This window comes from Muscardinus avellanarius (assembly GCF_963383645.1).
Source record: "Muscardinus avellanarius genome assembly, chromosome: 1".
In the NCBI taxonomy this organism is placed as follows: domain Eukaryota; kingdom Metazoa; phylum Chordata; class Mammalia; order Rodentia; family Gliridae; genus Muscardinus; species Muscardinus avellanarius.
The window spans coordinates 179,987,663-179,998,720 of NC_137786.1; the positions used below are offsets into that span (position 1 = coordinate 179,987,663).

General features: G+C 40.4%; 1 protein-coding gene across 1 annotated transcript; it reads right to left on the reverse strand.

The window, feature by feature from the left end:
• Window positions 1–2,097: 2,097 nt before the first annotated feature.
• On the reverse strand, window positions 2,098–3,060 carry LOC308267371 (olfactory receptor 51I2-like; the record flags this gene model as incomplete). The annotated part of the gene is made up of 1 exon (XM_080702037.1): window positions 2,098–3,060. One exon carries the CDS (start codon window positions 3,058–3,060, stop codon window positions 2,098–2,100), a length of 963 nt encoding a protein of 320 aa, XP_080558163.1.
• Window positions 3,061–11,058: the final 7,998 nt, after the last annotated feature.

An 11,058-nucleotide genomic window follows, 5' to 3' on the forward strand; every position in this document is an offset into this window, starting at 1 on the left:
AAATTGCTCTCTATTTGGCGTTACTCTTGGGATGGAGGTATTTGATGTGAGGGTGGGTGGCTGGAGGTAGCAGTGAGGAGAAGGGAAGGCTCAGAGATATTAGTCATATGAGTGACGAGAGCTCTCTAGCCAAGCCTTCTCTAAGACATGCTTCTCACAGGTCTTGTTGCCTCAGTGGCCCATCTACACAGAATCATGACCCCAGTTTTGGGAAGCGTAATCTTTTTATTTACTGGAAGGGGGAAGAGTTAGCTAACCCTGGAGTCAGGAAAGAGACTACTTGGGAGACGGGTTAAAGATTATGTTAAGTCTGAGGAAAAAAGTAATGAATGTGTCACTGAAGAAAAAACATTATGCACCGAAAGAGCTTCAAAATGGGAGAAATAGCTGGGTGTGGCGGCCCACGCTTGTAATCCCAGCATTTGGGAGGCCGAGACAGGAAGATCTGGGTTTGCAGACAGCCTCGGCTACTACTTAATGAGGCCCTTTGCAACTCTGGGAGACTGTTTCAAAATAAAGACTAAAAATAGGGCTGGGGTGTAGCTTGGAGGTAGAATTCTTCTGGGTTACAACCCCAGTACTGCAAAAAAAAGAAAGAAAGAAAGAAAGAAAGAAAAGAAAGAAAGAAAGAAAGAAAGAAAGAAAGAATAAAGAAAAAAACCCCAAGAGAAACACAGTGTCTGAGTATGGACATTGAAGACAGTTTTGATTAATTCCTCAAAAATAGCAGCCTGCCACTTTAGTGAAGTGATTACAGGTTCAGTGATTTTTGTCCTGTCAGCACACTGTCCTAATTTTTCCAAAGGAAGGACAGATCACTGCACTTTTTACTTCCAATCATCAAGAAAGATGATCAAGGGCCAGGCACAATGTTGAACCCTTTTGATTTGGGAGACTGATGCAGGAGGATTGTAAATTGATTCTAGCCTGGCAATTTCATGAGATCTTGTCTCAAAATGAAAAATAGGAAGGGCTGAGGATGTGTCTCAGTGGTAGATCAGCCCTGGATTCAATCTCTGGTACTACAAAACAAAAACAAAAACAAAACAAGACAAAATACCCCCACCCCCAAAGGAAGCAAAATAAAGATGAAAACTAAGTCAAAACAAAAACAAAGTGGTTTAGCACTTGATAATCGTCTTTGGATTGCAGAGACAGCACATAGATGCTTAGAAATAATTATCTGATCCATTTATCAGGTAACTTAGCAGGCTGCCAGCTTTGGGAGGGCCTGGAGCAAGGGAGGGCTGGGCAGCAGGTCCACAGTGCTAAGGGCAGTTCTGGTGTTTGTGTCAGGGAATCTGGTAAAGTTGTGGTGCCATTTGTATCTGTGGTAGAAAAAGACATCGAGTAGTTTCTGTTAAGAGTCAATGGATAACTACAGGGTTTATAGAAACGTTTATTAAAAAATAAAAAATAAAAGAAACCTTCTTGATGTGGAAGTGGTTGCAAGTTTGTCACCATTGCAATACAGAGCAGATGATAGAAAGGCCATAGAAAAGGATGGGCGTTCCTTTAGGATTCTATTTGCCCTTCAGATTGCATCATCACAGCTCATGCTCAAGAACAGATCCAACTGTCTCAGACTGAAAAAGTCCTACTTGTGTGAGCCCTGCCTTCCTCTTCTGCTGCTACCTCACTCTCTTCTCCAGGGATACATAACCATCTGTTCTCCCATGCAAGAGCTAAAAAAAAAAAAAAGAGTCATTAACAATCTACATGTGAAATAAATGAGAATATAAAATAATTAAAAATAATTAAAAATCAAAATTACATAAAATATTTTTTCAGGGCTGAGGGTTTAATTCAATGTTAGAGTACTAGCCTAGGATGTGGGAAGTCATGTGTTTGTTCCCCAGCACCATATGGCTTATTGAAGTCATGGTGCCAATTTTATACAGTAGACAAAGATACTGTACCACAAAACACAGTAGTAGTAATAATAAATTTTTGCTACAATCTGGTACTTCTCTTTTCAGATACCCATAACAAAACTATGGTAAAAGATATTACGTCTCCTTTGTCTTCGTCTTTTATTGTTGTTGTTTTGGCTTACCAACCTGTTTGCAGGGCTCCAAGTCCTGTGAGCATCCTGTATCAGCTCTGGCCTTTCTTCCTCAGTACCCTGAGCATGGCTCCCCGGATGGGCTTGGACTTGACACTGTAGATGACAGGGTTGAGCACGGGAGGCACCACCAGGTACACATAGGCAACAAGAGCATGCACAATGTGGGGCAGGTGCTTTCCAAAGCGGTGGATCATGGACACACCTATGACCGGGATGTAGAACACCAGGACAGCTAAGATATGAGAAACACAGGTGTTGAGGGCCCGGGTGCGCTCTCGGGGAGAGGCCAGCCCCATCACGGTATGCAGAATGAGGGTGTAGGACAGGACAATGAGCAAGGAGTCCACGCCCACTGTGGACAGAACCACATACAGCCCATACAGGATGTTGACAGTAATGTCCGCACAGGCCCGCTTCATGACATCTGCGTGGAAGCAGAAGGAGTGGGACAGGAGGATCTTGCCAGGGCAATAGTTCAGTCGTTTTAGCAAGAAGGGAACTGGGAAGAGGGACAGAGTGGCTCGAGCTATAATGGCCACTCCGATCTTGATGATGACATTATTTGTGAGGACAGCTGCGTAGCGCAGGGGGTTAGAGATGGCCACAACACGGTCAAATGACATGGCCAGGAGCACTGAGGACTCCACTACAGAAAAAGAGTGCAGGAAGAACATCTGGGCCAGGCAGGCATTGAAACCGATGAGCCGATAGTCAAACCAGAGCACAGCCAGGGTCGTGGGCAGTGTGGACAGGGTGAGGCCCACGTCGCTGAGAGCCAGCATGGACAGGAAGTAGTACATGGGCTGGTGCAGGCTGGGTGTCCTCCTGATGGCCAGGAGGATGAGGCAGTTTCCAGTGAGTGCCACAGTGTACATGGAGGAGAAGGGAATGGAGATCCAGCTGTGAGCGGCCTCCATCCCTGGGATGCCAATCATGAGGAAGGCGGGTGGTTGGAAGAAAGAGATGTTGCTGATGGACTGGAAAGGAAGCATTCTTGGAAACTAGCCAAGGACTCCTGGGAGGGGTCACTTCTTAAATCTGTGGAGAAATCTAAGGAAAAAAGACCAAGTTACAAAATATAACTATAACTCTGATGTCTGGTGACATGAGTTCAAGCATAGTAACAGATACAATGGATATGAAAACAGAATGGAAGACACACTTTCATCCTAAAGAACAATGGGGAAATCACTGTGACACAATCTCAGGGAGCACAAAAGTGTCACAGCCTGGTGTGAAACACTGTTGTCTCTACAATCAAACAAAGCAACACCTTGTTTAAAAATGTGTGAATTTGTCCTGAAGAGCTTGATGAGTATTTCTCTATTTTGAATAATACGTTGTTACCTCATGTAAATAAATCACAAACATACTGTGGATGCCTGAGTGCAGGGAGCATAGACTCATTTTTTCTTGTATTCAACCTTTCAATCCCAAAGCAAACAATAAACAAGCTTATATGAGAATAAACAAGTATTGCAAATTTAGTTTACTTAAAAACATCAGGGAAATAGCCACTCAAGCAGAGATTTAAAATAGGCCTGTGAACTAAAGTATATATACCAGGATCACTGTGGTCCATAGTTATCACAAATCTAGGCAAGGTAATCATCTCACTTTGAAGAAGTGGTAAGATGACAAAATTTGGGGGAAATGAGGCATGCATATGGGGGATGTTGACAAGTATTGTGCCTACAGGACAGAGACTATATATTTTAGTAGATTTTTAAAGACTATGTGGTAAATTTAAGTTGCTGGTGGTATTTCTTTAGCCCGCTTCATTATTTCTCTTTCATTCACTTTTTTCCCTTGGTGGTAGTAGGGGTTAAACCTAGGTTTAATCTACTTATGAGCGATGCCACCACCATCTGTTTTATTTTTTATTTGTAAACAGGTTCTCAATAAGTTGCTGAAAGCCTTACTAATTTTCTGAGGCTGGCTTTGAACCTGTGATACTCCTGTCTCAGTCTCCCAGTACTGGGATTACAGTTGCATGCCATGACACCCACTCATCTACTACTTTTGGGAAAATAACAAGTCTTGGTGGAATATATCACAAGGAAGAACAAAAAATAAAAAAGTTACAATACAGAATTTGTATGAACACACACACACACACACACACACACACACACACACACACAAACGAGAACTGAAGGAGACAAAACAATATGTCAAAATGAGTCTTTTTTGTGTGTATGTGGTAGTGGAGATTGAACCAGGGGCATTCTACCTCTGAGCTACACCCCCAGCCATATTTATTTATTTTTTATTTTGAAATAGAGTTTCACTAAGTTGTAGAGATGCTCACTAAATTGCTGAGGCTGACTCTGAACCAGTGATTCTCCTGTGTCAACCTCCCAAGTACTGGAATTAAAAGCATGCATCACCATGCCCAGTTTCCAGATGAGTCTTTGAAGTAAAGAATTATTATAGGAAAGGAGAAGATTCTATCTTAATTTTTTCTAAATACTTTTAAAATTCAAGAATGCATAAGCCAAATTAAAATTTATGATATTAAAAGGCACAAGTGAATGGACAATAGAAAAAACAAAAAGCAAAATGGTTCACAAAAGGAAATAATGATGTGACTGTAACAAAAACCAGTATAAAACTGAAAATTTTGTTTCAAAAAGGCATGTTGCTTAACACACTCAGAAATATGGACACTGGGGTTGAGAATGAACAAAACTTAAATCTAAACAATAAAAATAATTACAAAGAATAGAAGACACTGAGTAAATAGTAGAGTTGTAGATGTAATAGTTATTTCTGTAAAGTGTTAAAGTTAAAAATACAAACCAAAACATTTCAGTGTTTATTATAACATTTTTCTGGAAATCTTAAAAAAGAATGTTTATATTAATGTAATTATCATAAACCAGGAAATAAATAATACTAATAAGTAGGTAAATATTGATAAATTTAGGTATAGTTACTGTATCAAAAGGATAAACAAAAATCCTACAAGTAAAAAAAAATTCGTACAAGTACCATATTAGTGGCAAAAATTTTTTGAAATGGAAAAATAATAGTTTTATTTTGTAAATCTATTAATGTTACAAAAAGAAAACCCAATAAAACAGATGACTATGTATAGATTCTTATTGAAAAATATGTGTAATTTTATTTTTTGTGGGTCTGGGAATGGAACCCAGGGGGATTTGACCTCCGAGCTACACCCCCTACCCTATTTTTTTATTCTTTAATTTGAAACAGGGTCTCACTAAGTTATGAGGGCCTCACTATGTCCTCAGGTCTCAGTCTCTAGAATGCTGGGATTACAAGTAGGCGCCACCACACCCGGTTTACAGGATAAATATTTTGAGTAATTATGTTAGGGTCTTTGGAAATCAGGACTTTCAGGGTAAGAGAAGAAAGGTATATGTCTAAAGTCAAACAAGGTACTTAACATGCTATCTTCATAAACCTGAGTTGGGAATCTGAGAACAAGCTCAGGGACAAAAAAATAAAGGTCACAAGAGCAGCCCAGTCAGTCACAGAGGGTACCCGGTGGTTAGATGTGGTCTCTAAATATCTATCGTTATCAACTACACTGTGATATGAGACTACAATGTACTAGTAAAAGTATATTAGAAAATAAAAAATTAATAATGAAAAACTATAAATACCATTTCCCTGAAATGAGTTATCCTTTGGTAAATGGCTCATTCCACACATCCTACTAGAAATTTACTAGTAGAAGTTATTGGATAACTTTTAATACTAGAAAGCAGAAACTAATAAAAAGAAACTGGGGTCACTTACAAATACAACAAGGTCGTTTTATAGAGGCTCCCACTTACCAAATATGGGTAATTGGCTGATTTCAAACGTTCTACTAGAAATAAACTAATAGAAGCTATTGAATAACTTTCAACACTAGAAAGCAGGAAATAATAATAATAATAATAATAATAATAATAATAATAATAAAACTGGGGTCATTTAAAAAAGACAACAAGGTCAATTTGAAGAGGCTTCCACTTGCCAAATACGGATCAATTGAACATCAGTGAGAATAATAACTGCCACGAATCGAAGAAACACATTAAATGTGTGCTACATTTAATGTGTGTTCATCAGTCATTTCTCGCTTTTAAGGAACTGAGGTATTCTCAGCAAAGGAGAACTGGTAAATGACCTGCTCTTATTCTACAACCTGTTGCAGGACAAAAGAACAATTGACGAGGGAGATTTTCTCTTTATAATATCATACATATGTGTAGATATAGTTATTATACATAGCTAAATATATATTACTTTATTCATTATGGCTAATAAAATAATAAAATAGAGTATCTTTTTAAATCAACCTAGTCAATAATGTGGAAAATATCTCACTGTGATATATAATTATAATGCACCAAGAAAAGGCTAAAAAAGAAAAAAAATCATTGAAGCTCAATAGCATCATCAAATGAGAGAAAACTGGATGTTTTAGCAAAATAATAGGTCTGACTCATAATTAGCTATCAGTTTATAGGAATAGAGAAAAAAACAGGAGGATCACAGGCTGGAGGACAGCCTCAACAAGAAGTGAGACTTTTCAACCTAGAGAGACCCTGTTTCAAAATAAAATAGGGCTGGGGCATAGCTCAGAGGTAGAATCCCCCAGGTGCAATCCCCAATACCACAAAAAAGAGAGAAAATAGCAGCCAAATAGGCAGGTTAAAAGACACCACCAGCTGGGTGTGGTGGCTCATGCTTGTAAATCCCCGCGCTTGGGAGGCAGAGACGGGAGGATTGCGCAGGTTTGAAGCCAGCTGCGCTGGCTTAAGAGACCCTGTTTCCAAATAAAATATAAAATAGGTCTGGGAGTGTAGCCTGGAGGTAGAAGGGTTCCATCCCCAGTACCACCACCAAAAAAAAAAAAAAAAAAAAAAAAGACACCAAAAGCAGGGCATAGTGGCACCCACCTGTAATGTACTTGAGAGGAGGACCAAAGGTTCAAGACCAGCCTCAGCAATTTAACAAGACTTGCAGCAACCTAGGGAGATAAGCTCTTGTTTCAAAACCAAAAATAAAAAGGGATGGAGGTATAGTTCAAAGGTAGAATGCCTCTGGGTTCATACTCTAGTGCCAAACAAACAAATAAACAAACAAATAAACAACAACAAAATGATACCAGCAGATAGAGTCAGAAAAATTCAAATTAAAAACACACAGTCGGGTATGGTGGTGCATGCTTGTAATCCCCGCGCTTGGGAAGCAGAGACAGGAGGATTGTGCAGGTTCGAAGCCAGCCGCATGCGCTGGCTTAGAAGACCCTGTTTCCAAATATAAAATAGGTCTGGGAGTGTAGCCTGGAGGTAGAAGGGTTTCCAAGAACCCCAGTACCACCAAAACAAAACAAAACAAACAAACCCCAAACACACACACACACACACACACACACACACACACACACACACACAATGGAGTTTTATTTAGCCATAAAGAACAAAATTATATCATTTACAGGAAAATGAATAGAACTGGAGACCATAATTTTGAATTAAATAAGCCAGATTCAGAGAAAAAAGTGATATATTTTCTCTTATATGTGAAAGCTGGAGAGGGAAACAGGAAAAATGAAAAAGAAAGGATGCCATGAATGTAGAAGGGAGACCATTAGAGGAGACTAGGGGAGGGAGAAAGGAAGGGAGAGATATTGTAGATTAAAATTGATTAGATTAAATTTTAAGTATATAAAAATATACTATAATGAAACCTGCCATTCTTTATAAGTACTATGGAACAATAAGACATACAACTCCTTCCAACAAAATGTCATTTCTTTCCCAAACAGATTATAAGAAAATAAAAAAGGATCTGGACGTGGTGTCTCATGCTTATAATCCCAGTGCTTGGGAGGCTGAGACAAGAGGATTGCACAGGTTCAAAGCCAACCTCAGCTACTTAGTGAGGCCCTCAGCAACTTAGTGAGACCCTGTTTCCAAATAAAGTATTAAATCTCATTTAAGGAGTAGTAAGAAACAAAAAGTCATTAAATCTCAGAAAAGAGGATGAGATACAATGGATGTGAATAATAGTATCGTTTATGGACAGAAATAGAGTGTAAGAAGCTGGTGAAGGAAGTTTAAACAACTGGTGGGTTTGAGTTGATAAAAGAAAGAGTGAGGAGAGTGAGTAGTAGAATTGAAAACAGAATGGTTTTCTAAGGAGTATCTATAAGATCTCCTACCCTGGCTGTACCTTCTATTCTTTCAGAAGACAAAATACTTCCTGGAAAAACTTCGCCAGCAAGGAAGGCTCTGGACCCAGAGATACCAGACAAAAAGGAAAGATGGACAATACTGAAAATAAGAGATTTGTGGAAAGGTGAAACTGCCGAGCTCTATTTCCCTCACTTGTATGACTGAGTCCTGGCAATCAGGTTTATCCTACAGCATCTGATGGGCATCTTGGTGCCTTCACAGCTGAAAGAGTGTGGCCAGGAATGCCTATGGAGGGGCACAAGTCCAGACGCAGACAGCGGGGACGCTGAACCAGCACTAAGATGACTTCCAGGATGCCAGGTAGGAAGAGAACTTGACACATCCTCTCACCTACTTAAACAGAGAAAATCTGAGGGGCATCCTCTCCCTGGAAATAGGGTCTGGGATTCCATTTGCTTTCTAAGAGGTAAGCTCCAGGATTCAGGAAAGCAGATCTTGGAATAGAACTATTGTCTCTTTTGTACCAGACTGAGTGTATTTCCCCCCTTCCTCCCTCCTTCTTCCTCCTCCTCTTCCTCCTCCTTTTTTTTTTTTTTGTATCCAAGTCCTTCTCACTGATATTGCCCTCTGAGGCTGAGTTGCTGACAGCCACCCTCTTGAAAAGTGGAGGTGTGTGTTGGGCCCTAGCTACTTACCCGGACGATTGCTCCAGGCCTCCCTGCCATTCACATCCTGAGGGAGCCTTGGGTGTCTGCAGAAGGACTCCGGTTTTATTTCCCTGCACAGAGCACCTTGGCAGAAGCACCTGTCTCAGGGGAAGGCCAAGCTTGAGTCACAGGGGAGTCAGTCCACTCAAGTCTATGTGCAGTGAGAGATCTGGGACTGGCTTTGAAATCAGGGGCAGAGTTCAGAGAAACTAAACCGTAAGAGCGAGGGTAAGTTCAGAATCATGGGCTCTACAATAGCCTGTCAAATTTAAGTGTGTCTTCAGAGACTGTGGGCTTCAATGGCCCATCTGAATTTGACATCCTTCAAGGTCAATAAGCCTTAAGGCTCCTCCAAGACAGAGCACAGAGGAAGTCCTGTGAGCGCTCATAGTCTTTGCAGAGAGGGATATGGAGGGATGTGGTTGAGAGTTTATTGTGGCCTAACTCAGCCTAAGAGACTCTCAGCTAGGTTTAGAGGACGGGGAGAGGGAACAGGCCTCTGAAAGGCCTGATAGCCCTAAGCTTTTGCTCTCATTCTGGGACAGATGCCAGGGATGAGGGCTGGAATCTCCAGACTAGGGCCAGCACAGATTCTGTACACACTCCTGGCCCGAGCCTGACTTGACAAACAGAGCTGGTTCAAAAAAAAAAAAAAAAAGAATGTGGCCCAAGGAAAGAACTTGAATTACAAACCACTCAGACCTGGATTAAAATTCTTTACTCTATTTCTTACCACATAGGAGCTCCTTCTCCATCCTGCCTCACTTCTATGTAGACTCTAAAAAAGTTAAATTCAAAGAACCAGATGAGCCGGGCGTGGTGGCGCATGCTTGTAATCCCCCCGCTTGGGAGGCGGAGACAGGAGGATCACGCAGGTTCGAAGCCAGCCATGCTGGCTTCAGAGACCCTGTTTCCAAAAATAAAAAAGTATAAAATAGGTCTGGGAGTGTAGCCCAGAGGTAGAAGGGCTTCCAGGAACCCCAGTACCACCAAAAAAAAAAAAAAAAAAAAAAAAAACCAGATGAAACTGAGCCATAAAATGGCAACTTTCCTCTTTCTAAAATCTGCCTGGGCTGTTTCAGCATGGAGGTACAGTACAGAACTCTAGGCCCTGACCTAAAATTGTGTTGAGACTGGCAAAACCAGAGGAACAAGAACAGAGCATTAGAAGTGAGGGGAGGCTGAGACAGGGGGATCGTGGTTCACGGCCAGCCTCAGCTATTTAGCGAGTTCCTTTGTAACTCAGTGGAACTCTGTTTCAAAATAAAGAATAAAAAATAGAACTGGGGGTGCAGTTCTGAGGCAGAATGCCTCTGGGTTCCATCTCCAGTATCACAAAAAAAAAGGAATAGAAAATAGCTCTATTTTTATTTCCTTCATGTTTCAGGCATGGACCCTTGTAAATAGTTCATTAATACTCTGCACTGGAGTTTCTTTTCCTTTATCTAAAGTTCCTTTTATATCCCTCAATTAATCCCTAGCTTCTACATAAGAGAGAAAACAGATGACTCTTCACTTTCTTCAACTGAGTAATCTCACTTAACACAATGTTCTCTAGGTCTCTCCATTTTTCTGCAAATGACATGACTTTGTTCTTTATTGCTGAGTTATTGAATGTATCATGGAATGATATTAAGAAATGAACGTAGGTTAGGGAGGTGGCTCAGTGATATAGCGCATTCCTAGCATGCATGATGCCCTGGGCTCAATCCCCAGCACTGTAAATACATATATACATACATACATACATACTTATATACATACATTCTGGGCATAAACTTTGGCATTAGCTGGGAAAATTAGTGGTGTTTATTGTTGGAAAGAATCCCAAATATGTGATGCTGGAAAGATTTAGTTATAAACATATATTGGGTATAAATCTTTTCCTCCAATAATATTAATTAAAAAAAAGCCTAATGAAATATCTATTTACAGAAAAAGCACATTTACAGTTCTTCTCTTATTTCTTATCAAGATAGTCTGGGATAAACGATGTCCTGCTCAGAGATGACGTTCCCGGGAGATTGGAGCTGTCCTGTTCATTGGGCAACCTTAGACTGTGGCCCTTAGGGGAATTGGCTACCTAAATTGGTGCCCTCTACTTACCAGGCCAACATAAACA